The 26,745-nt window shown below is 37.4% G+C and overlaps 1 protein-coding gene across 4 annotated transcripts in view; it reads left to right on the plus strand.

Moving 5' to 3' along the window:
• Nucleotides 1-26,745, plus strand: part of TOX3 (TOX high mobility group box family member 3) — a 74,074-nt gene that overhangs the window by 24,918 nt on the left and 22,411 nt on the right. For all 4 annotated transcript variants that reach the window (XM_040075186.2, XM_040075183.2, XM_040075187.2 and 1 more), the window contains exon 2: nt 23,728-23,793. In XM_040075186.2, coding sequence (XP_039931120.1) covers nt 23,728-23,793 — 66 coding nt within the window. The remainder of the gene's footprint in view (nt 1-23,727; nt 23,794-26,745) is intronic.

The following is a 26,745-nucleotide window of genomic DNA, read 5'->3' on the forward strand; positions in this document are numbered from 1 at the left end:
TCCAAGAGTAGTGATTCTAAATAAGTCCTCACAGATGTGAGAGTACTTCTTGTGCCAGAAAAATTAAAAATGCACAGGAATATGTTCCTGTTGGTTATTGCTCAGCAATAGAAACACTTTTGGATATGATTTTAACTTAAATGGTACTTACCATTGTTTAAAAAAAAAGCTCAAAAGGAGCATAAATAGACATACTGATTCAAATTAGCAAAGTTATGTAGGGTATTTGTACTTTTAGTAAAGTGCATTTGCTTGGACTGGACATTTTTTAGGTGCTCTCAATATTCTTTTTTCCCTTCTGCTTTCAAGAAGAGACCTCAGCATCTAATAAGTTGCAAATTAATTTCCTTCAAAATTAAAAGAGCTGAACTACCAGCTTTTTTGTTGAAGCAGTAGAAGACAAATATATTACCCTTTGAAAATTAATCTTTAGTTTATGGGTTTTTTTCTTATGTAGACTTCAAAACACACTAAGCCCTATTAGAAATGTTCATGAATGTTTTCTTGAAAAAATATTGGAGTGTGTGTTCTACTTCACACTGCATTAAATTGATTTCTTGACATTCAAAATGCCACTTTTTTTCAAAGCAGCTTATTTCTAGCATCTGGATTTTTAAAAATAATCCATATTTCATAGTCAATGGCATCTTGGGCATTTTCAGCCTGGAAATATCTGGATAACAAAAAGTTTTATGTGGCTGGTGCTTCAGTTCACCAAATGCCTTAATTTTCCATCATGGACATTGATTTTTTTTTTTTTTTTTTTTTAATACAGAGTGGTTCCAAGTAAGAAAGGTGCTCTTCTGTAGACAGTACTTACCATCTTTGCTACAGAAATGAGTGTAATGACTTTTGGAACAGAATGCTGAAAGTGCTTATTTGAGTGGAATGGGTTGAATTGTCCTGTCCCATTGAGCAAGTGACGGTGAGCACATTGTCACTAATTGTGGTGTGACAAATTCCAGGCTTTGAAAATAGAGCCTTTAGGGCAGTTTACTTGACTGTGGTAACAGCAGAAGTTGAGACAGTTACTTAATGGCTCAGTATTTCAGTATTTCACCGAGGTTATTCTTTTGGAGTCATTATCCCAGATATCATTATTTCATTGTAGCAGAGGTTCACATTGGAAATTCTGGGAGATGATGCTTCCAGGAGTTACTGTCTTGGCAAGTCATAAACAGGTGTTTTGGTTCAGAGCTGGCAGTTGTGCTGCATTGAAGACACCAGTCCAATGCCTTGTTAACAGAATATGCAAGGGAGAAAGGACTTTTCTAGCAGCTTTTGATCAGCTCCCTCTAAAGGGAAGTGCTGTTATGAGAATTACTGAAAACAGTATGTCAGTGACAGCCCTGGAAATGATCACCAGCAACTCCTAGCACAGCATGTCGTGTCAAAAGTATTCTACAGCCAGTGTAGAAAGTGCTAGGTAGAAAAACTATCTGAGAACAGTTTAAACAAGCTGTAACAAAAGCTAAGGCAAATTAAGCTACTACAGTAAATGAGGAAGAGATGCTCAATGGGATTATATCCTGAGGATAACTTGGTTCAGATGCTAATATATTACTGCCTTTAAAGGGAAGCAGTGTGGTTTGAGATATATATATATATTTTAATAAGTATAATAAACATTTGGTTTAACTAATTGGTTTGGCGATTCAGGATTCAGGGCTGATTATTGGGGTGGAAAAAAAAAGGAACATGAATTTTTAAGTGTCATTGTTACAACTCAGCTGTGTAGGCAGAAGGTATGCACATGGAACACAACATCATTGCTCCTCTTGGGAAGTGCAGCAAAGCCTGCCTGTCAGCAGTTGAAATAGTGGACAAACAATTGTCATAATCTGGGCTTTTCTGAGCCATACCTGTGAATCAGACTGATGCAGACAGGCTGACTTCACTCTTCCTCGTAGCCCAGGTTGTTCCAAGCATACTGAGCATAACTTGGAAAGAATTCTTTCCTTTGCAGGAACTGGAAACATGCTAGGTATAGCTCTCATGAAAGTCAATTACTTTCTAGGCACAGTGCTATGAAAGTGCTTAAATTTTGAATGTGTCCATTGAAGTCTTTCCTTGCGAGCTTTTTTTATTGATGTGCATTTCATAACTGATTTGGTTCAGTGTCATAATGCAGTATCAGTGTATTTGCTAAAAGAGTCGATGTGTAAAAGGCCAATTTTGAAGAAAGGAAGGCTGTTGCTGTGCATAGGGAATGGTTTGAACGTCCAAGACTGCATCATATGTGCAATTTGTTCTGACAGAAGTTAGTATTCACTAGGTGATTAGTTTGCCTTCTCCCTCGAATGTGCTACTTTCTCTTTCTAATGTTATAGTTACTATTAAATGCTCTCCTAATGACCACTTCTGATGCCCTGCTCACATAGCAAGGGCACTGTAGTCCACTTTAGGTATAAATGAGTTTTCTGTGGTTTTTCTCCTTGATGTCAGCTCATGTATTGTAATGATAAAGGGAAGAGAAAAGCCATGACAGCTTAAGTTTTCTACTTCTTTCTGCTGAACTGTGCTTGAAACATTTTACAGAAGGGACAAGAAAATGCATTCCTTTATTTGCATTTGATTTTTCTATTGGAATAGCTGTGCTGGAAGAAGACTTTAAGGGTCTTAATTTTGATGTCTACTCCAACAGTAAGAATTTTTCTCTTTGAATTCTGTGGAATTATTGTAGTAACATTGCTCTGTCTAAAATTTCAGATTTTTGTCATTGTTATAACCTCTGCTAATGAAAATGTCCATTAAAGTATCACCCATATTTTAAATGCATATTCATGCTGTGCTTGAAATCCTGCACATTATTTTCTTAACTAAGCCATTAGCCTTGATATATACTGTTACTTTGCAAATCTTCACTTCAGCAATTTGTACATGTCAAATTTAACCACTGCACAATACCTAGGAGTAATAAAACCATCTGAGTTTAGTGCTGTCTGTACACACAGCTCTCAGTATCTCTTTTGACACTTGATAGCAATCGTGCTGCTAGATATGTTTTTCACTGTATAATGCAGAACACAGGTCACCTATTCTAATCATGGCTTTTCAGAACACAAATCCATTAACCTGTAGTGATAACCCTGCTGCAAAGACTCGACACAAACAATGCTGCACTGTGAATGATAGAGTTCATGACTGAAATGCATTTGAAGGGGCATTCTGAATTAAGAAAGTAGCTGAGAAAAAAGTCGATGGAATTTAAGATGAGTTGTCTGTGGTCAAGGCACAACTGGTTACTGAAGTTTCTTCTCAGAGAAAAACTAATTCCAACTCGAATACTGTGCTAATGTGTGCATAACCTAATACAGTATAAAATACTTCTACTTCATTTTCTAAAGGTCTTTAGCAAATACTTTTTCAGATTGCTTTAGTGTCACTTAGTCTTGAAGAATTGAAGAGCCTCTTCATCACCAAGAGCCAGGGAATAGTTCTGGCATGACAGATCGTAGTGTTGGTAAAGCTGGCATTACCATAGCACATCGTCATCACTTTGGATGAGACATTCCCCAGCACACATCAGCTAGAGATGAAAATACGCTTCACTTCTTTGACTCTCGTTCTTGGAATAGCTGTTGTTGGCTTGGGTTTTTTTCCCCTCTCAACTCCAACAGATCGGAATTCTCCCTATATATATACATATATGTGTGTGTCTTCTTGAAAACGAATTGCTTTTTTTCTGAGGTCTTCGGAGACCTAAGGATAGTTTCGCTGGCATTCCTTAGACTTTCATGTACATCGTATCTCTTGCTATACTTGGGATCCTCTTTAAAGCTGTGTTGAGATCTCTCTCGCTTTTGTTTTTGTTAGCAAGTTCTTTGCAAACTGCCTCAGGCCTTTCTTCTTCCTTGTATTGTGTTTTGATTTTTATAGCTCTCTACCTTGGCAAAACAATTTTTGCAATCTTGTCACTATCAGGCCCCCTTAAAGAACTGATTACAATAAAATATTGAAAAGTCATTGTCATCCTGTAAACAGAGACTCCATTTAGAGCAGTTTGTTTCATTATTAACTTGATATAAATCTTTTGGAGGAAGCCACCTCAGACAAAGAGAATTGGCAGATAATGGACTTGTGGGTGATTTTGAGGACTATTGGATCTACAAGCTCATCTCTCCAAGTTGCTTTGTGCTGAGAGTCAGTTTTCTGCAGCAGTCATAGACAGACCCACTTGTGAAAACCCCCTGTGAAGACCTATGTCATCACAAAGACATTTATTCATTTTTGAGAATAATCTGTTCATTCAGAGAAAATCACTGAGGCCACATCATCAGTGAGGGAAATGTGACAAACTTTGAGCTTGGAATTGATGCAGAGCAACTGAAATCTTCAGTGTCTCAGACAAGCAAGACAGAGCCCATCCCATTAGTTTCTTTCCAAAGAGAGGCTCAGTGTGTGTTGATAAAGGCATTTGCAGTCACAGATGATAAGGCAGGTAATACCAATACAATGTAGTACTGGCTGAGGTGAAACCTCATGCCTCTGATGGCTTTCTTGTGAATCGTCTGTCTCAGAAAAGCCCAGGGAAATTCCTGCCAGGGATTGTTGTGCAATTGCTCTAATGCTGATGTAGGAACATGTAATAGTGATTAAAAAGAAACTGAGATCAGCATTCCAGCTTAGACTCGAGCATTCCTTGTATTGTGCATGGAAGCACAACACCTTATCAGCAATCATGCATTACCTGTAAGGTGTTCTGTGGTCAGGAAGTTAAATGTACCTACTGCAAATACACCTATAAGAGGTCTTGATTTTAAATGGCACATCGCTCCGTAGTTTCTCTTGTCTATACTTTTGGCAGTATTTTCAGGTTTTCAGCAAAGTTTTGATACTTGCAGAACCCATTGAAATTATGACAGAGAATAAGATATTTGATTGCTTTTGAAAAGAAATGTAAAAATTGTAGTGGTGTAAATCCAGCTTAGCGTGACTGAAGTATCTGTCCATGAAAGCACTCTATTTGGTTTGTATAAAAGTCATGTCTGTTGATGTTTTGGTGATCACAGTGAAATCCATCTCAGCCCTGTATCAGGAGTACCTATCTTCTGTTTGATCTGCAGTCTTTGCTTGAATTCAGCAATGTTTTCCTGGATGAGTAAGTCCTTGGTGTACTTAGCAGCTGCATGGAACCACTCATGTAAGACCTGATCAGCATGAAAAAGGGTTGAAGAACTTACTGCCTAAAAGAAATCTGTGTGGGTATATTTTAATTGCTACATTACCATGACAGTCTACAATATTTATAATTCGAAAGACTTCTTTGAAACAAGAAAGATAAGCTGCTTGAATGCAATAGAAAAGAGTCAATACATCAGATGCTTGTCATATAAACATTGCAGAGCTACCCTAATGAAGGTATTGCAATTGCATGAATGTCTGAGATAGTTTTAATGTCAAAAGCTTAATGCCTTTTGGTGCTTTTAGCCTTTCTGATTTCCCTAAGTGATCATAAAGTTATGAAGTTTTTTGAGGAAGTTGCTAAAAATCCTGTTAGGAGCTTTTTATTGCACTGGCAAATTCATGGTGAATTGGTATTCATTTTCACTATTACAGAATAATCAAATTTGGGTCGTTACTGTTGAAAAAGGAAATAACGAGGATGTAATGTAACACTGCTAATGTGATGAAGCATTCTTACTCTGCTGGGTAAAGGATGCCCTGGCTGCCTGTCCCAGCTTTCTTCAAGCAGTGATTGAGGGTGGGAGTGGAGGGAGGAGTTCTGTTTGTGGCACGAGGCTAAATACATTCTGATTTCTACATGTAATTGCGTTTTGATGGTTGAAAGGGTGATGGCTTTGCCCACTTGTGCTTCCTGCCAGGTTTGGTTCTGGGCTGTGAGGACACGACTGCCATCGTGTTCCTGCCATCACACGTCCGGCGCTGCCGTCTCCTGCTTTAGTTGTGACGAGCAGCTCGTGGGTCTCTCTCCAGAAGAAATGGCTCATGTATTCTTTTATCTTCATCTGAGGTTTTTTGCAAAAGGGAGTAAAGCTTTTAGAGTGCGTTGTTAAAAACTACAAGCAGCCCCCTAAAGGTTCAAATCTGACAGGGATGTTAGGAGGCAGGTCAAGTGACTGCCTAATGAAGATGAATGGAGAAAATTGCTGGTACAAGGATCACGTGGTGGGCGCTTAGCCCAGGTTGCTGAAAGTGTGATGGAATCTCACAGCTTCATTTATCAGTGTCATATTTGGGCTAAAAGTGAGCAGTATTGTTCTCATTTCTTCCAGATGGATAGGTCAACTTTAATATTTATTGCTCTTGTAGAACATTTGTTTGATGTATTTCCATTAGCTAGGCAATAATAGAAAAGCATTGGAGAGAAACATAAAACAGCTCCCTTCCTCAGCTGAAATATGGCATACCCTAATGTGTAAATATTTCTGAGATGGCCACAGATTTTTAATTTTTTTTTATTTGATGACATGATCATTTCTATTGAGGCATTTTTAAAAAAAAAATAGAAAAAACACATTGAGGAAATATAAAATATTTGACTTTTGGTTGTGTTTGTTAATATTTTAACTTTCTGTGAGCTTACAGAGACTTTCAAGGAAAGGCTTTTGCTTAAGAATGTCAACAGGGGGGGAGAGAGAGAGAAGGCACAATAACCGTATTTGAAGGACTATTATAGGTCTAGAAATACTGTAGCAAAATCAGCTTAAAATATTTGATTTCTAAAATGGAACATAAAGATGTTTATTTCCATCATCTTTTTTTTTTTTTCTTAATTTCTGTTGTCGCTAATTACTTTCTCTATGATGGGAAAAGACTACCTAGTCTGGGTTGGTGTAGAATTTAAAATAAATAAGGGATTTAACCATTACAATATGGTGGATTGTTGCTGATCGTGGTACCCTGTGGTTACTGTTTATGAACTGATTTTTTTTCCATTTATAGGAATTGGGTTCAAGGTGTTTGACTTATATTATTTTATACTGTGGAAGGAAACTTAGCTGTTTGTGAAGCAGGTGTTGTGTTAAGTGCAGTGCAAACATCCTAGCCATATGTTTCTATAATTTAAATTAATTTGGTACAGTCATACTGTTAATCTTTAGTGACTTGTTGATTGGCATTTTGCAGACATATTTCTGGAAGGCACCCAATACCATTTTCTGTAGCCTTTCTGGCAGTAGCAGAGAGTAACATTTCCACAAATTGGAATCTTGTACAGCTCTGGGAAAGGAGCCAAGATTTAAATTAGACAATAACCTCTGCTCTGTATATAGCTTCTATTCTTCAGCTGTAGGGAAAGTGATTTGTTTAATACAGTCAGCTCTGTAGCATATAATAGACTGATGTATGAGTCACTCCTTGGCAATGTGTGTTTCTTAAATTTATATAGAATGAACAACTAGTTGGTAATGTACTTAGTTACAGTTGTGCAAACAATAACTATTAGCAGAGCTGAAGAGACCTAGAAAAAATTGTGTTTGCGGAGGATTCTGCAGAACTGCTGGATTTTAGAACAATCCTTCTCTTCAGATGCAGAGGATGCAATTTCATAATCATGAGTATTTTTTGAGCTTTGGAAAAATCAATATTAAAGCTAATAATAAAGCTTTTATATCAGAGTTTAGTATTTCTAATAATTTGTATATGGACATGTGTTCCTTAAAAATCAGTCTGTTACAGCTACATAATTACATTGTAGCTCTTTTTGTTTTGCCCTTGTATATTTTTTTCTCTCTTCATGTAAAAATCTGTTGCTGTCAATTGATACCTGTGAATGCAAAGAATTCTTTTCTTTCCAAACAGCAAGAATCTTTTCTTGAAAGAACTCTTTGCACCATTCAGTTCATGTTTATTTAAAAGCTTAAAATCTTCAGAGCAAATCTCACTTTTTGTCCAACAGAAAATTGATTTTGCTAACAAAAATGGTGTGAGCCTGAAAGAATATTCAGAAATATGCAAATAAGTACAGATAGAAATCTGTGTGAGCAGCTGAACAAAGCAATCAAATTTTCCTCATTGAAAGTTTGTTTAGCTCCGCTGTGAACGATTTTGAGCAAAATTATAAACTACTGTTCGTGAAATACTTCTTTTTATAGGAAAAAAGGGCATTCTTTTTAAGCAGAACTATTTTTAATACTCTACAATTTTTCTGCCAGGTCTTATATTTACAAAATAAAGCACATTGTAAATATTGAACAATACACTGATATATTTCCTAACAGTTTGTAGTATGCTGTGTATTCTGGGTGGGCTCCAAGCAGTAGTTGGTATAAATGATATGCCAATCAAAATTATTTTTGCAGCTATAACCTGTTGTAATGCAGTCTCTTATCTGAAACATCAACTTGATATAAACCAGATCTCTTTTCTCAAGCTTTAACTGTTACATGGATAATTTCCCTTGTCCTGAACTAATCCTGCCTCTGTCCTGTAAGCTTCTTGCTGGTGCACGACAGCAAAGTATAATTTAGCTAGAAGTTATATAAATCTTAATAATCGCCGCTTCCATTTGGTCATGTGCATTTCTTCTTCCTTAGTCAGGGCTCAGTTGTACACAGAATTTTTGGTGTACTTCAGTAAGTCAGATTTGTATATGTCCAGCATGTCCCTTCTGAGCCATCGCTCTAATGATTCAGCCTCAGTGTAAAAGCTGACTTTTTTGAAAAAGTCCCCTGATGGCAGCGAGATGAATACTTAAAATTTTACCATCTCTATTGGTGAATAAATGTGCGGTTTCACAGTGTGCCATGTTTGTCACTGTTAGTTCAACGTGTTCCTTCATCTACTCCTCATTTCTGGCCCAGGTGAAAAACAATCTTTAATTGCATTTACCTCCCCAAATTCTGTGTTTCATTTTTTGCTGTGGGATGTGAAAAAAGTTATATCAGCATAAACATAGCTGTACTGAGTTATAGAGCAAATAACTAAATAAGCAAGTGGGTGGAGGTTTGAAGCCTGATGCATGCTGAGATATTCTCTGGGACTTGAAGTCACTTAACATCATTTCTGCTGGTGCCAGTGCTGATTTCAGGTGTTTGAGTCACTGGAATGTCTTATGCTTTGGTTCCCACTGCTGCTGATATAACCATTTTATTGTTACATGGCATGTACCCTTTTTTGGAAGCACGAAATGCGAATCTCCATCATTGTTGATGATGGCCATTCTTAAATGTTGATGATTCTGTTTAGATGACCCAGGAACTTCTGATGCGGGAAGTGTGTGAAATTGTCACTTTAAGATTTCGGTAATAAAAAAATCTATTAATGAGGTTGAAGGACTGGGATATTCCCGAGCTGAATACAATTCCATATCTTTGAAGCCAACAGGGATTACTGAGCCAGTAGCATGGGTTTGTGCTCCTGAGAGGAGGAGGAGACTGGAAATGGGCCTGAATTTCCCTAAATTTATGCTTATGAAGGAAAACATAGGAAGACTGAACACCGTAGAAAGACAATTTACAATTGAGAGTGGTGAAGGGTTTATACTCCTTAGCCCCTTTTCACACATGTATGGTGTAATAATATGCAAAAACTTTTTCCTTGTTTCATATTTATATGTTCACATGAAAATTGATAACCTTTTTATTTTTTTATAGTAGTTCTTGTAGCTACAGCTGATATTCCGTTCAGTGGAATATGGCACAAAACCAGCACCACCATCTGAATCAAATGGCACAGCCTGATTTATGCTGGCAAATAACCCTTCAGTGTTTTTCTCCCTGGTAAATACCACAGCAGGTTTCTGTTCTTCCTAGGTAATTCTTACACAAATTATTGTTTGAATTTTGATTTGATGAGAGGTGTGAGGATTTGGGGGTTTGGTGTGTAAACAGAAGCAGAGGGGTTTCTTACGATCAGTGCTTTGTCTGTAAGGTTGGACGAAGGTGAGGTTACAGCACTGAAGAGTTTCCTGTGACCTTGGAATCTGTTTTTGGTAGTCTCAGTGGTGCTAAGGAAGGTCCCATGTGGAAACACATGAAGGGTCTTCACAGCATGTTATCCAGAATTTCCCATGGGTGTATGTCAACTTAGACATGGACAACTGCTCCATGTGCTGGAGAGGGAAAGATTGTAAGATTGTGTGGGGGACAAAGGAAAGAGACCTCTTTGCTCTAGACATCTTTACTGGTGGTCTAGAATTATGAGATAATTTTAAAATTCATATTTTCTGTTAATATGAAAAAAAAGGCATTTATATAAAAGTGTGTGTAAAAATGTGTGCTTTGAATTTTTACTAGATGCTCTCAAAATCATACTTTACAAGGTATTGCAAACTATTATAAGTATTTTTTGATAAATTTTGAAAATTTTTCCTTTCCGTGTTAATCTTCAAAACTTATTTTAATCTCAGTTTAATATCCTATGTGTTTCAGTTTATATTTTCCATATCTATATGATAAGTTAATTTTTATTAATATACTCTGATAATCTTTGTCTTACTATACTTTTCTATGGGTCTTTATTTCACCCTTTCTCTGCCTCCTAGTACCCAGCACTTTTACAGCATTTCATACTAATTGTACATCTTTTTATTCCTTTTCAAGCCATACTATGTATGTTGTATTTGACAACTCACTTCTGTTAAAATACATTTATTGTTCTTCACCACTTGAGCAACTTTGTTTTGATTAGCAGAGGAAATCTCTTTTACTGGAAAACAGCTATAATTCCAGGGCAGATCAGGCAAGCAATTACAGGCAAAACCATTAGTGTGAGGATGGCTTGGTTTTGGGATCTTCTAAATCTAAAACCACTGGACAATAACATATCATCAGAAACTGTTCTAGATGCTTATACAAATGAAGAGAAAGCAATTATTTATACCTTTTAACTGACACATTAGTTGCTTTTCCCACCCTTTGTTAGTGATTTCCTCTTTTGATAGCAAAAAGTTGCCAGAACTTTTGCCCTGTTCCTGCCTTCTTTACGTTAACACTAACACTGTGCAGAGTTTCCCAGTTCAGGTAGAAAAAGTTACTGAGAAACGTTATGGTAGGGCAAAATGGCCCCAGTTTGGCAGGTGATGAAGCAACCAACTGAATGGATTTCCTGTGAATTGTTCTTGCTGTGAACAGGCAGAGCAATCTGGATGTTTTGTGCTTCCTTGCACGGTTTTGCATCATTTCACTGGCTCACTAAAACTGGACGTGGGATTTGAAGTTCTGAACCCTCACAAAGCTTTGATATCACAGAAGCACAACATGTCTGTGTTGTAAAATTTGGCTGAAGTTTTCGTGTGATCCAAAATATAATATAGTAATGAAACAGATGTAGCCCTGGGTATTTGGGAAAAAAACCCCAAAACCTGAATATGCAGGATTTTGTGAGAGCCCAGGACTCCAGAACTCCCCTCTAACGCCCAAAGATTCCTGATCTCTGGGGAATTTTGCATTCTAAAAGTGGGATGGAATGGTATGGTAAGGTTCAAGATATAAAATGTAATTGAGAGGATTCCCAGGAGTTTGCAGCTAGCTATACCAGGCCTGTGCCTGCCAGAAGCACGTGGTTATGGTGCAAAGTATTACTTGGTCCTTTCAGAGTGGTTTCTGTATCAAAAATATCTCAGAGACACACAAAGAAATGTTTTGGTAGAGCTCAGGTCATATCATCCACTGACAAGGAAAAAGAGTGCTACATGTATGTAAGCTTTTGACTTTTGTGATTTGGCCTGCAGTCATCAACCTGGCTTGGAATTAACGGTATCCCTGTTGTGTGGTTTCTATCATTTAGACAAAGAAAGTTCATGAAGAGATTACAGATTTTATACATCTACCAATTATGATTACAATTCATGCATCTGCTTTGAATTCATACTAAAGCTACATCTGAGAATTTTAAATTCAACTAAGAAGTATTCAACTTCTTTCACATCTTTGATATGAATAGCATGAGACTGAATTATCTCAGTCCACTAAAGTAGCAGAGTATATTCAGAGTGTGAGTTGTGAGCTGTGGAACAGCTTGGCAGCAGAAATGCCACTAGGATCTGGTGTCTCTCATACTTCAAGAAAAGAAACGCAAGAATTTGCATGTATCAAAGCTCATGCTTGCTTACATCAAGACATGAAGGGTAGGTAGTACTTGACTGTTCAAGTGAGCTTTTATTACCATTTTTAGTTTTATATTTAAAAACTTTGGTTTTTCTATGGCATCTCAGCATTATGAGAAGGAATTTCTGGTGTGCTTTCTAATATGCACTTAGTTATAACACTACTCATTAGTGTTTTACACACCAATGCTGAAGATCACCTGAAGACTTGAGAATCCTGGTTTTGCAGTGGTGCTGGGCATTTCCAGCCCTGCATGTGTGAGATGCTTTATAGAGAACCTTCATATTTTAACGTCAGATTTTCCTAATGTGAAGGTTTGACTGAAAATTTATTCATTTCATTTGTCATAAATGGAATTTGCTGTGTACCTTTTGTGTGTCCTCAGCTCTCAGCTGAACCTCAGGGGCTGCAGTCAATATCAGAAGTAATTTCTGTGCCCACTTTCAAGAAGAAATACAGTGACCCAATTAAGTGAAGAAAATGCTACACTGTAGTAATGGATGAAAATGCAATTAAAGTAGGTTAGTCACCTACAAAATAAAGTTTCTGCTGCCCAAAATGTTGCCTTTAGGTTGGAATGAAACAGTGGGAAGCTAAAGATAGATAAATTAAACCTGATTAGTCTCTGTGGTATAAATCAGGAATACAAACCACCATGAGGGATTATTCTACTCTTAAATTTAATCCATCTGTACTGTTATTTCAGAGCATTGTGTCCAATTCCATCTTGCATGTTTAAATAAAGTCAGGTGCCACTGAAGACTCTCCAGAGGCCCCCCTACTGTGGGACTTGTAATCATGCCCCAACTAAAAATAGCAGAGAAAGCCTCCAGGTTTCAGGTTGAAATAAAGAAACAGGAGGAAGTGATGTGCCTGTTTAGAAAATACACCTGTGATCTATGTTACATTAACACCTGTAAGTTTTCCAGACTGAAACATGTCTGAGGAACGTGAGGAACAGTTGAGGGTGACTGACACCATCTCTGGCACTGTGGTTGGGGCATTTCTGGGTGGCTTTCCTCAGTTTCTCCTTAGGGTATTTGTTTTACAAGAGCACTTACATCCCACAGGCTGTCTTTGCAATAGACTTGCTTTTTACAGCCTCACACATGGTGAAGTAGAGTTAATGGAGTCTTTAAAAAAAATGCTATTTATCTATTTGGTTATGATTAGTGCTTCTAAAGTGAAAACTATTTAATTTCATTAAAAAATACAGGAACTCATGGTATCAACATAGCTGAGAGTTGAGGTATTTAAGATTTTATGCATGTACTGATTTTAGAGTGAAAGTATCTTGACTGATCCTCCATTGTGATTCATATAAAATGTCTACATCTGCTTCACCCTTTCTCTATCAATTTTACATTTAAAACTTGATATAATTTGCTAGTGTAGTAGAGCTGATTCACAGTCTAGAATGGAATTCACAATTTTCACTGAAGTGAGTGAAATTTGATATAAGATTGTAAGAAAAGCTACTTACAGCCCCAATTGCAGTATAATCACATCACTTTAAATTCGTGTGCGAAAATGTTACAGTAATCTTGAATGTAGTGATGTAAAAGTATTTCTTGGGATCCTAAGTATAAAATGCTGTCATTATGCTAAGAAATGCTTAGGTTCAGTGCTTAGACAGTTTGTATAAAATAAAGGGGGGGTAGACATGATTAACAACTTGATTGTATGAATTTAATGCCTGGAAGAGGGAATTGAAACAGAAATGTTGATACTGCAAAACCAGTTCTGTGTTTATTTACCTCCTGAAAAAACCTGTGTGCATTTACCTCCTGAAAAAACCCAACCAAACTAAACTCCGTATTAGAATATCCCTTGCAGGAGTTGAACTGCTGGAGGTAAAGGGGTGCTCAGAGGTGTAGGGGGGGTGTTGAAGAAGGGCCCTTGATGCTGTCCTTGGTGCCTTAGGGCTGCTTCCTCTCAGGACCTCGCTGCCTGTGGTGGTGCAGAACTCAGCTTCTAGGGGTGCTGGAGGACTCTTGTCCATGAACTGGGCGTGAGGCAGTGGCTCCAGCCACATCCCCAGTGCTCCATGTTCCCAGTGCTCCACATCCCCAGTGCTCCACGTCCTCAGTGCTCCATGTTCCCAGTGCTCCACATCCCCGGTGCTCCACATCCCCGGTGCTCCTGCCACAACCTGTGTGAACCAGATAGGTGGGGCAGCCCCAGCATCAGGTCCACAGACTTGGTTTGGGCCGTTTTTTTGAATTGTTTTGTGGGTGTGTTGGAGACCCTTCTGAGAAGCTGTTGGTCTTCCATTTGGTAAATGTCATGGAGAAAAGAGACATTTCCATCTTCTCACAGGACCATGGAAAGGGCTTGATTGTGCTTTAGCCTTGCTTCATTCCTTAGAGCAGCTGGGTAAAAAGAGCATATTGTAACTGCCATATGTCCTTGGATGTCATCAGAAATGAAATCTTATGTAGAATTTCAGCTGTTTAGGGTAATGTAAAATACGTACATAAAATTGGTGACGTGAAAGCTGCATGTGTGAGAAGTCCTTTGCTTGTGTGGAATTTAAATTGCCACAAAGTTGTAGAAAAATACATACAAACAGAAGCAATATAAGTAAGTTCTTTTTGCATTTTAGCAATCTTTTCCTTCTATGACATTTATGCCTAATCTGGTTTATTGTAGCATCAAGTATGTGCTCGTGAGAGTGGTTGGGAAAATAATTTCGTAGTTCATCACTGCAAACGCATCTAGGTTAGAAAGCGAAGCAAGAAAACATGTTCTTTAAATATTCATATATTTTTAAACAAAGACTTAAACTACAGTGGCCTCTCCTTGGCATTATAACTGAATATCTTAACATCTGGTATTTTTCTGTGTTTTAAGCTTCAGGCAACAAAAGGGTGTGATGATAGGGAATGTGCTTCAGAACTATGCAAAGTAACATCTGTAGATCTTGTAAGGTTTTTTAACATGAAACTCAGTGGGTTGGTCCAAGTTTGATATTTGTATTAGCCTTGTACAGAGGATAAGTAGTATTAGCATATGTAGGACTACACGAGATATACCCAGAATCTGTGTCCGAGTGTCCATTTTATTACCTTGAAGGCACAGCTCCACAGACTGTGGACAGACATTCTTGTCTACAAAGAGTCAAAATAGTAAATTGAAACTCTTTGAACATGTAATAGCAAAATTGTTAGTATGTTTGTCTTGGAGAACAATTTCAAGATTCAGACTAATTTTAGAACATCTTAATCTTGTATACATATTAGGACCAGGATGGCTCTCTGAACCACCTTTTAATATGTATGCATTTAAATATGGAATAAGTAGCATTAAAAGTCTGGTCTATATTGAAATTGCCTTGACTGTCAGTCAGCAGAATAATACTGTGCATATTCATATAAAGTTACTTCTTGCATATAAAAACATTTATAGAATGTGTCCTTCTTAAGAGATCTGAAAATGTCTAACATGAGACCATTAAATATTCCTTTCACTACTGTTCTTAAGACTTGTTCAGTATCGCACTTGGCAAAATATCATTCGGTTACAGCTTTTGGCTGTGGAATTCACTGAAGAAGTTCATATTAAAGCATTTGGCTGGAATCACAGAGATTAAGTCAGTGCTTTTTATTGTTATTGTCAAAGTTTTTATTTGCTAGCTGAAAGCTTTTAAAGTAACTTCAAATGTTTCCATTCTAATTGCTTTCCAAAAATTTTGAATCTGTACTGTCTGCACACAGTGTGTCTGGTGAATATTGAAGCTATATGAATAAAATATAAATATCTATTTTTCTTTCGGATCTTACTCAAGTATTTTATCCCACTGAGAATTTTTTTGGCTCTAAGCAGAGTTAGAGAATGTGTATGTGTACATATATATACAGGCATAGCCTCACTTATATAAGGATATATATAACAATTAGTGTGGCAGATGTTTGAGACTCAAAAATTAGAATCTAAATGGTCCCCTGAAATAAAAGCTTTATGATTTTAGGTATCAAAAGACTGTCACATGTATGATTCTACACATATTTATGAACAGATTCAATAATTAATAAACCACTTATGAGATTATTCATTTGCCTAAAATTCAGGATCGAGAATGTGACAGCAAAGATGGGTACTTCATACTTTAAAGTTTTCTGCTCCTGTCTTCTGCCTTGTTGACCATCAGCGATGTGGTTGTAAGTAAATGCAGCTTTCTGGCATGAAATTCCCCAAAGGAACTCCTCTGGTTTTCTACAGGGCCTGCATTCCCTCCAGGTCATTGCAGGATCCTGATACGGTGTTGATAGAGAATCCTGGTGCGGAAGAAATGGCAAGAAATAACTGCTGTGTAGCAGGTTCTGGTGGCTGAAGTCACCAAGGCTGACACTTCCTGGGTGGCTTTTCACACGTCCATGAGGACATGTCCTAGCAGATTTGTAGGCAGAACCTAGCAGGAAATTAACCCTCTTCTAGAAGCCATGAACTACCAAAAATAAGAAAACACTGTAATCTGTCTCAGAAAGCAGATTGCTACTGTTACTCGTCTATAAAAATCACTAATCCTAAATTTGTTCTAAAATTATGAATAGAAAGTCTCAAGTATTAATTTGTCATACATAGTACCTAGTGGTCCAGTATTTCATGAAAGTGTTCCAAAATGTTATCTTTTGCTGACAGAAGCATTGTCTCTGCGCACGTCCCTGCCCTTGTGCACACACACAAACAGCAGTTTGCTCTTAGATGGAACTGGGATACCTTTTGTGCCGACTGTCATGTGGTCAGAGGCTGACCCAAATGTCTTCTGCCTGCATCTGGTCCAACTCTCCATCTCCTTCATACTCAGTGACTCAATACATAACCTCCTAGAGCTGCCTGTTGCCTGTGGTGAGTAATTCTTCTGGTGCTTCATACCTTCCAAAACGTTGGCATCCTGCCAGAAGAGTGAGTCCCAAAATTACTGTGGGTACTGATGTGGTCTCTAAATCAAGGTTACCATTTTGCATTCATCCTCGGGTAAAATTTCTTCTTCATTTGCAAGGTTTAAAACAATGCTTCATTCACTTACAATGATACGAATCCCTAACAGCAGTGCTGGTGTGGCACCTGCCAAACAACCATCTGCCTCATTGTTTCTAGCAGCAAAATCAAAATAGAATACTTGTATATTATAAAATAATATTGATACCATCTACTGCTTCTGTAGCATTGAAACTTCCATGAACGACTTGCTCTTCCAGAAAAGAACTCCCTGCTCCTCCTGTGAGCACACAATAATTTAGGAGTAAAGCCTCTACAGAGATTAGCTGGATATCCATCTAGAACAGAAAGGATTGGAGAATTCTTGTAGGTTTTTTGTGTTCATTGAGAAAATAAATTCTGTTTTCTGATGAGAACCACCCCAGTATTTAATTTAATACATCTGGTGAGGACACTGCTGTTTGTAGATGGTGATAGTTAATACTATTTAAAAAAAAAAAAAAAAAAAAAAAGTCCCCTATCCCAGCCCTCCTCCCACTCCTTCTACTTCTGTTGCCAGAATAATTTTAGTGTATATTGTTTTGTTTGGAATAATCAGGCTGAAGTAGCATTAGTCCAGCTTCTCATCTTTTAATTACAGACAGTTTATTGTCTATGCTGTCCCACTTTCTGCATGGTTCCCCACCAGCCAGCTAGACTTAGCAATCTCCATTAATTTAATTTGGCATTTCATTCAATCAGACAGGCTGTGAACATGATGATTTTTTTTTTTTTAAATAACACAATGCTCATTCTTAATTGATGTCCTTATCAGACATTGTATTTGCCAGAGCTGTAATTATTGGTCAGGCAGCAAAATCAAATCTGCCCAAATGCAGTGAAGATGTTCTCCGGTGAAATTATTAAGATACAGTACTTAGACCTGCAAAGTAATTTAGTTTTGGTCTGTAATTACATCTTTTGGGATTGTTATCTTTCATTTTACTCATAAGGGTAGTGTAACCTCAGAGGAATTAATTTGCCAAATATGAAGATAAAACAGAGATTCTTGCCATAATATATATTTGTGCTAGTCAATATTTTTTATATAAAAACCATAAGTATGCTTCCACCATAAAAGAGTTATTTTATTAATGGCTATATTTTTAAAAATATGGGTTCCACTTTTACTGTGGAAATACTAGAAGTGTGATCATTTGAGGGTGCCATTTTCCATAAGCAGTAAATTGGCATCAGAAGTAATAGAATTTGGATGTGTAACTACCTAAGATATGTTCACAAGTGGACATGTAGTGCTGTGACAGAACTGGTTTAGATCTTGTTCTACAGGCAGTAAGAATTCTGACTAGAAGTACTATCTCGACAAACTTTGAATGTGTATTTTGACTGAACATAAACTAATAATTATGAAAGGACTGCTAGTGTCATGATAATTAAGTCTGAATTCTGATTTCCAGCAAGGGTTGGGATAAGATTTTCTTGAGTTAAAAAAAAAAAAAAAACAAACCAAAACCACCAAAACCTAAAAAACCCCAGGGACTGGATTTTGTCATTATTATTATTATTGTTATTATTATTATTATTCTCTGATATATGATATGAAGTCTTTGAGTATGGGATTGCAGTCATTCCTTTTAAGCAAAATTTGAGTCGAAGGGTTAGCTATAAGTAGATGACAATATGTGTTTCATTCCTGTTCTGGATGTATTTTAAGTTTTCATTTGGGACATTTATTCATATTTCATGGTTTTGTTATTATCCTGTGCTGGAACAATAACATTTCCAATGGTTATTCTTCCTTGAGGTTGCACTATTAATATTGTAAAAAGAATTATTTGGCATATTTAACTAATTTTCCTGCTGAATTAAGTTTTCTTTTTGAGTGTAAAAGTATTAGTGTTTTAAACATTCATTTTTGTTCTATTCAGATGCTCAGATAAAAGTCTGTGCTCCTTTATGTCTGGTTTTAAGTAGCTTATGTATTTCTGTATTTGGCCTCTTGAGGAAATGAATAGTTGGATGTGAGTTCTAATATTTTTCAGATTAGAATTGCACCAAAAGTCAGTCAATTTAAAGACAGGTTGTAAAAAATACGAATGACAGAACATTGTAAGTAAAATGATTTCTCATTGAAATCAGTAGCAAAATTCTGTTTAACTTTTACGAGTTCAAAATGTTATTCTGTGTGTTCATAAATTTGCTTTGGTTTTGAAGCTTGTTTTTTTAAATATTATAGTTTTGTGGTGTAAAATTCTCTTTTGCCTGTTTTATCTCTTGCTACGATGAGTCAATCGCAGTTGCCAAAGAGCCCAGAGAGTGGCCACTATTCAACATTTGAGATTTTCTGAAGATTTTTTTGGTGAGAATTCAGACTCAGAGTACATTTAATCACTGATTTTTTATCCCAAGCCGCCAAGGTTATTCTGTGGCATTCATCATATCAGAATTCTGCCTTAAAACAACTGCTCATTAGTCTCAGCTTTCATAACCAACCGATTTTTAAGCTCTGATGAGTACAAAGGGTAGTTTGAAAACCCAAGTAGCATTGTGCTGTGCCAGTTCTGAGTGGTTTGTCCCTTGATTTACAAACGGATAGCCTAACATTTGGCTCCAGAGGTTTGGTGTAAGAAAACATGCGCTTTGTAGAAGGGTGGCAGTGGTACAGTTTTTACATCCCCAGTGCTGGGCAGGAGGTGATTTGGTCCTCATTAGGGCATGTGTTGAAGAAGGAGAGGGCATGAATTTCCCCTTTGCATTACAAATATACACCCTTGCTAGAGAAGCTGAGTAAGACCTGGTGTTTGGCTTCAGGTCTGGCAGTCAAAGAGAAGAGAAGAGCTTCAACCAGCTATTTTAGCATGAATGAGTTTTCTGGACATGCTTTAAACCAAGCATCCAGTCTCATTCCAGTTGTCATGTCTATCCAGAGGGATTTCAGCAGGGCCAAGATTAGGTGTGCTTTCAACATACAAGAGTAGGGGACTGAACTGAACTGTCATCGTTTTAATGCAGTGATTTGCATGAAGAATGGAAGCTGTGATTCACAGCAAGTTCAGAAGAGGCTTTGTTTGTGTAGGGTTTGTTTCCTGAAATGGGCAGATGTGTGTGGTTTACATGGGTTGGTGGTGGCAGTCAGCTGGGTACTCCCACTTAATGTGTTCATCAAAACTGAAGAGAGAATTTGAACTGGAGCAAAAGGAAAAAACTTGTTCTTCGTGATGCAATGATGTGTATTGCCAAAGGAAGCTGAAGACTTTTTATTCTTTCCTAGTTAAAGGGCAAGGGTGCTCTGAGTTCTTTAGATGAAAAACTTAATGCAAAACCTTGCTAATTGCTCTGGCAAAGTTCTTTGCAAAGCATCCCAGCACCATCCCAAAACAAAGAGAGCTGGACTAGGTGCTGCATCTTACTCTTCTTCTGTCCCAGGGAAACCCAACTGGTGGGAGCCTCTGGAGGTCTACCTGGGCAGGCCAAATTGCTGGGTCCCTCCTTTAATTTGAATCCCTGTTGTCAACTATACCAGTGCTCTGAGTTGTTTATGAGGGGTCAGAGCAAGGGATCCTTAAGGAAATGAATGGAGAAAAATATTGTGTGCAACAAAAGTCTTTTCACAAAAAATTGTTTTACTAAAATAGGCAAGAACCCGTTGTTCTATTTAGAATGATTTATCACTGTTCCCAGCTGATCACAAAGTGTTTCTAAATTAAAAGCCATTAATTATAGCCTTATATAGATACAAAGATATGCAAGAAGTGCTTTGTAATTCCAGCTCTGCACTTCAGGTGAGAGCTTTTTAAATTACTTGGACCATTGGAGCCACCTGCTTGACTAAATGCTGAGGGCCCTGTGTTTCAGTACTCATCAGTGCATTGCAGTGTTAACATTGTTACTGATTTTTCTCATTTCTCCAGGGCAAATACTAATTAATGGATACAATTCACAGCTGATTAGCTGTAGTTTCTTCAGTAATTACATTCGCAGACTAACTGTTCAGAAGAGGATTTCTAACCCAGTTCTTATTTCACTCTAAGCTTAATTTGTTTTTTGAATTGTTTAGGTCCTTAAGATAATAACCATTTTATTTTCCTTTGTTGTTATAGGTACCATTAGATAATATGGAAGTTAAATCTTAGAAATACTCACTGATAATTGTTGTGTGCCTTCAATGGATTTCTAGTTCAGAGACAAAAAATAAATGGAAAGAATATTAGTTGTGATCCATATTAACAAAAGCTGAAATATTTCAGTTTCTGACATCATTGCCTGAGTCATGCACAATGGAATCTTATAATATCATAGCCTAAGAACGGAATGACTTGAAGGATATATACCTGTAACTTTTAACTTTGACATTCCTTGTTATATCATTTTCTTCTACAGTCTTAATAAAATGGAAAATCAAATTGTCACTCTCCTTTGTTTTACTGTAATAAAACAAAAGGGAAGAAAACCACCCTGGCAATCAGAAAACAGTAGCTGGGCTGTGAGCAATACATGTACATCAAAACAATGTAGAATTTGACTCTACAAGATAAAAATCAGCCACATTTCTGTTTTGAGACACTGGAGCCCTTAGGATGCTAAGGTCATTAAAATAGGAGAGGATTTATCCCCACTTATTTAGCCAGTGTTAGACTGATGCTTGCCTAGTGTACCTTTGCCCTTAGGTATCTTTTGATAACTTGATATCTTTCCTTTTTTGTTACTGGAGAAAGAACAGCTCTATTCGAGCCATTTGAGTTTTTCATGTAAATCATTCTTAGTTTGCCACTAACTGACATGAAAAATTCTATCCTGTCGATCTCACTGTTGAGCTGAAGTAGTGTCTTTGTGCAACAAATCCACACACACATCGGTATGTGCCAAAACAGTCATTTGAATGTGCAATTTTACTTGAATTTTTTAATCTCCAAACATGGGTGACATCTGGGCTTTTAAAAAATGGATGACATTACTTGAGTATCTGCATAGCTGGGGATAACAGAGTTTTAATAGCTATGAGGCAGCCTACATATTGTGCTAAGGCCTCTGTTGCTTAACATGTGTTATAGGTTGAAAGATTCAGGATGATAAGTACACAAATGGAATTTGTTACTTCAGAATGACTGATCTCATCTTGTATTCCTTCCCTCCCCTGTGAGTGTCTCCTAATTTGGTTGATGTCCTGTTTAGTCAATCTGACAATTCATCAGGTACACAAGGCTCCAATTTTTTAAAATTTTTTAAATTTTTTTTAATATATTTTTATATCTCCTTTTAACTTTGTCTTACTGACAGAAGTGGATATTTGAGTTTTCAGGGAAAGAGCCTTTCTTGAAAGGATCACTGGTCCCCTCCAGTGAGAAACTGGAGAGTCTAAAACATTTCACTGCTAAAAACAGTCAGGCACTGAGTGCACCTGTAGCAAATTGAGCTGAAGGAAAGTGGTTTTCCTTTCAGGACAGGTTCAGCTGCTCTGAAAGCACAACAGAGTTTCGTGCTTGGAAAGAACAACCTGTGCAAGTGCATGGTCACCCATCGCCACGCAGAGCTTGCAGAGCTTATGCTGCTGTTGGGAGCGTTTGCTGTTGTGGGGCTGAAGAGGGTCCACCAAGATCTGGCAAGACAAGATAAAACAAAGCCTTCCTAAAATAATTTGTTTTATAATATTCAAAAATGGGAGTTAAGGGAGGAATGCTCAGTGTGGCTTTAGCAGCAGTGGTGTGGCAGGGACAGCATGGGGGCTGTTCCCTTGCTGAGCACTCTGCCTTGCACTGTGCTCTGTGCCTGGTTGCAGCAATGTGCACGGATGAAAGCCTCTTTTACTGTAAGTGCATGACATGCTGGTGTCTGTTCCTTGGAGCCAAGACTCTGGATGCCTCCCTCCTCTGGGAACATGTGCAGGACTCGTTACCAGCCTACATTCCTTTGGAAGTGTTGTTCAAGGGCATAAGGCACAGTATTATGCTGATACTCTCTTTCTTGTCTGTGTTCAGTCTGTAGAAGTAAAAGTACCTATCTTCCTCAACAAATGTTCATACTTGAGTATTTGGGGGAAATGACTGGCATTGAAGGAAATCGCTTGCATGTGGCATGAGAGTTGTGCCTTGGTGGGAGCAAGGGGACACTGGGCACATCTCGGGGTCTCAGTGTCTCTCTGATTTGAAAAATGTTCTGGTGTTGGTGTTCACTGGGAGAGTGGGAGCTCCACCAGAGGGAAAGATAAACAAAGGAGGATTGTTTGGCTTTTTGATTTTGTGGGAAGAATGGGACTTCAGGAAAAGCATTGCAGATTCTCGTTCTTCCCCTTATTGTCCTTCAGCTTTTGAAGCCAGGTCTACTTGGAGTAGTACAGCAGCTACTTCTGGCTGCAGCAATCCTCCGGGTCAGGATCACTGGCAGAAATATTATAATGTGCATCAGAAAAGAAGTAGGAGACTAGAAATGTCTTTCCTGGGAACATCTCCCTAACGGATTCTTAATTTCCAAAGTCACCTTTAGGTCTCTGGGGAGGCTTTGCTGCATGGGCGAAAAAAGTTGGAGAGATACACATAAATATCTTCCTTGTAAAGTCTGGGGGAGGCAGAGTATGTAATAATAATAAAAATAATGTTGAAGGCAATTGAGTTCCGACTTCAAAGAACATCTGCAAATACTTTTTATTTGTTTTTTTGTTGTTGTTGTTTTGATTTTGTTGGTTTTTTTTTTCTTCCCCCAGATTTTTCTATGCCAGCAATGGGGTAAAGAAAAGTTTATCATGGCATACATTAAATCCAAATATTTATTTTTCTTTCAGTTTGGAAACAATAACAACTACATGAACATGGCAGAGGCAAATAATGCATTTCTTGCTGCAAATGAGGTAGATGTTTTTATTTTTTATCTATGCTCATATTCTGCTGTTTGCTGTGATAATTTAACAGACTTTGAATGGATGAAGAGTGAAGTGCCGAATTTGTGTGTTTTATGGAGCACAAAATAAAGACTTTAATGAGAAAGAAAATAACCTGACAGCTCTCCGTTACTAGTCAATTTAGCTGTCCATAAGGCTGTTACTTACATAGCATGTCAATAGAAACAAATCTGCTTTATGTATGGAAAAAATTATGAACAGAAGGAAACAAATAAAAGGCACAGTAGGTGTACACTTTGAAAGCAAGCTTAGTAATAGTCATTACTAGCTAATGTTCTAATTTTTGTTATAGATACAAATGGTTTAATTTGGGTTCTTAATACTCATACGAGATAGAAAACCAAAGCCAGCTCTGTTGCCTGAAGTGAATGTGCTACATCAAGGAATCTTTTGAATTCAGGGTCCAGAACAAAGCCAGAGGCTGGGCTGATGGAGGATGGCTGGGTTGTGGAGATGATGTATTTGATCACTGCCTTTGAGAATGGAAACAGGAGAAAGTGTGGGAACTCCAGGCTCCATGTATCTGCTAGGTGGGGCCACCTTATAACCAGTTAAAAGACTACAAACACACTAATCCTGACCCCAAGTCCAGACAGAAACCGCTTTTGCTCTTCCTTGAAACCCAAGCTCTTACTCCATGCACTGTCTAGTATGTGCACAGCAATATGGAGAACAAGAACTGTTTACAGGGTGCATGTCAGAAATGATCTTCCCGACATGAGGAAAGGGTAGAAAACCAGGCAGCCCTGATTTTCGTGTTGTAAGTGGGGACTCCTGTGCACTTCTAAAACAGCGACCTCAGAGAAAATAAGCAGGAAAGTGTAACAATAAATATGAAGGTTAGAATTAAGGGTAGGATTTAATGAATCATTTATACAACGGTCACCATCTCTTTTTACCCAGCAAGACTGCTTAGATAAGGGAATATTGTTTGGCACAAGCTCCAGTGTTATTTGTGATAATGAACACAAACCCCATCTGTAATGACAACATGATGTTTCTTTCTGTAGAATTTCTTTCCTACATTTGAATCAAACATTGATGAAAGCTCTGCTGCCAGCAGCTGTTCAGAGACAATTTAATTCCAGCTGTGATAATTCACCGTGTCAGACATTGGCTGTTATATGTTGATACAACAGTTCTCCAGATTTGCATTTTTATCAAAAGGAACAAATGTTTTGAACATTTCAGTACAGATGGCATTTAAACATGCACACAGGTTTTAGTTTTTGTTGGTTTTTTTTTTTTTTTTTAATTTATGTGCAAGATATAAATATTTGAAAAGCTAATAACTTTTAAAAATGTGATTGGTAAGATAAACCCCACAAATGTTATACCATCTTTTGGTCATAACACCACCTTTCTGCAGTCCCAAATTGCACACTATTCAGACTCTTTTTACAGGCTGAATAGCTCAGTGATTTGGATTTAAGGCTGCTTCACTAAGGGGCTTGCTTTCTTCTTAGATTATATCTATTCTATTCTCAATATTATGTCTGTTTTATGTTTGTTTGTTTGTTTGTTTTTGTTTTTTTGTTTTTAAGACATATACATATTTGGATAAATTATACACTTAGAATTAAATTCAGATTGAAAAATGTTAAGGTATTAATCAATTTACTCTCCCATTTGTAGCTATAAGTATTAAGATGAATACTACTTTCCTAAGTTAAAAATTATATTATTATCTAGCTGTATTATATATTTCTGCAGCTGTCCTGGAATTACTCTGTTAGATGGGGAAAAAAAGATCCAGTTCTTATAATTACTAATATCTCATAAATACGTCAAGTAAAGAGAGGTTCAAATGTACTATAATAATACTGATTTCACTGAACCCTTTTGCTTGAACAAGGAATAAAAATATGATTAAGTGTTACTGTTCATATTAAAGCATGAACCTTACTTTGCAATTACTGCATTACAATGTATTTAATTATAGTGGTTTTACATTAACATGAATGTAGCTTTCTCAGTATTATTTTGGGCCTGAGGACTGCTGAGCTAGAATCCCATTTTATTTCTGTAAATAATGCCTTAAGAGTGTAATCCTAGATCCCATTCAGGCTTAGAAGCCACACATTTGCTTTATGTTTTCCGTCTCTATGTCATGATTACTACGACTCATTTTAAAGCACCTTAAATATTTATTGAAATAATATTTCAAGTGTTAATTACAGTGGTAATGAAAACAGCCAAATGCCACATATCAAGAATGAGTGTTTATCCGTATTGTTAATGTGATATGTTAGATTTCATTAAGCAGTAATGGGGTAGCAAATGAGTCACAAATTACAGTTGCATCTGTTACTAGACCGCATTAGTGCCAAAATAACTGCAAATGCAGCCATAGGGTTATGTTCATTAGCCAACCACTTCTCCTGCCCAATCCATCCTTTGTGTTTGTGAACCACGGGGTCCACGAGAAGAAAAATTCACACCTTTTGTAATATAGCAGTGGGGAAGTCAAACATCTCCCTAACGCAGGCCCAGCCTTCACATCCAGAATTAAGTTGCAGCCTCGCAGTTGGAGCAAGATGGGCACAGTCTCAGCAGACTCTGACGGTGCTGCAGACTGCAGCAATCTGGGACCCCATCATTTCTGGTGTGAGACCAATAATGACAGCTGACAGGTTCTATATGCAAGCAAAGGTTCTTCTTGTGTTTCAGTTTCCATCTTCTCTCAAGCGGTTATTAATTTATATCATCATTAGCAGTTTGAAGGATGACAATTTGCAGCAGTTAATGAGATCTTTCACTGAACTTATCATTTTTAAATTAACTGGCATTAAGTCACTCTTTCAAACAATGTAATTAATACATAAAACAATTCTCCCTCCCGCCCCAACCTGAATCCTGAACTAATGCAAACAAACAAATCCCAGAGCAGCCTTGCATGTC

Source organism: Hirundo rustica, chromosome 11 (genome assembly GCF_015227805.2).
Source record: "Hirundo rustica isolate bHirRus1 chromosome 11, bHirRus1.pri.v3, whole genome shotgun sequence".
Classification (NCBI taxonomy): Eukaryota; Metazoa; Chordata; class Aves; order Passeriformes; family Hirundinidae; genus Hirundo; species Hirundo rustica.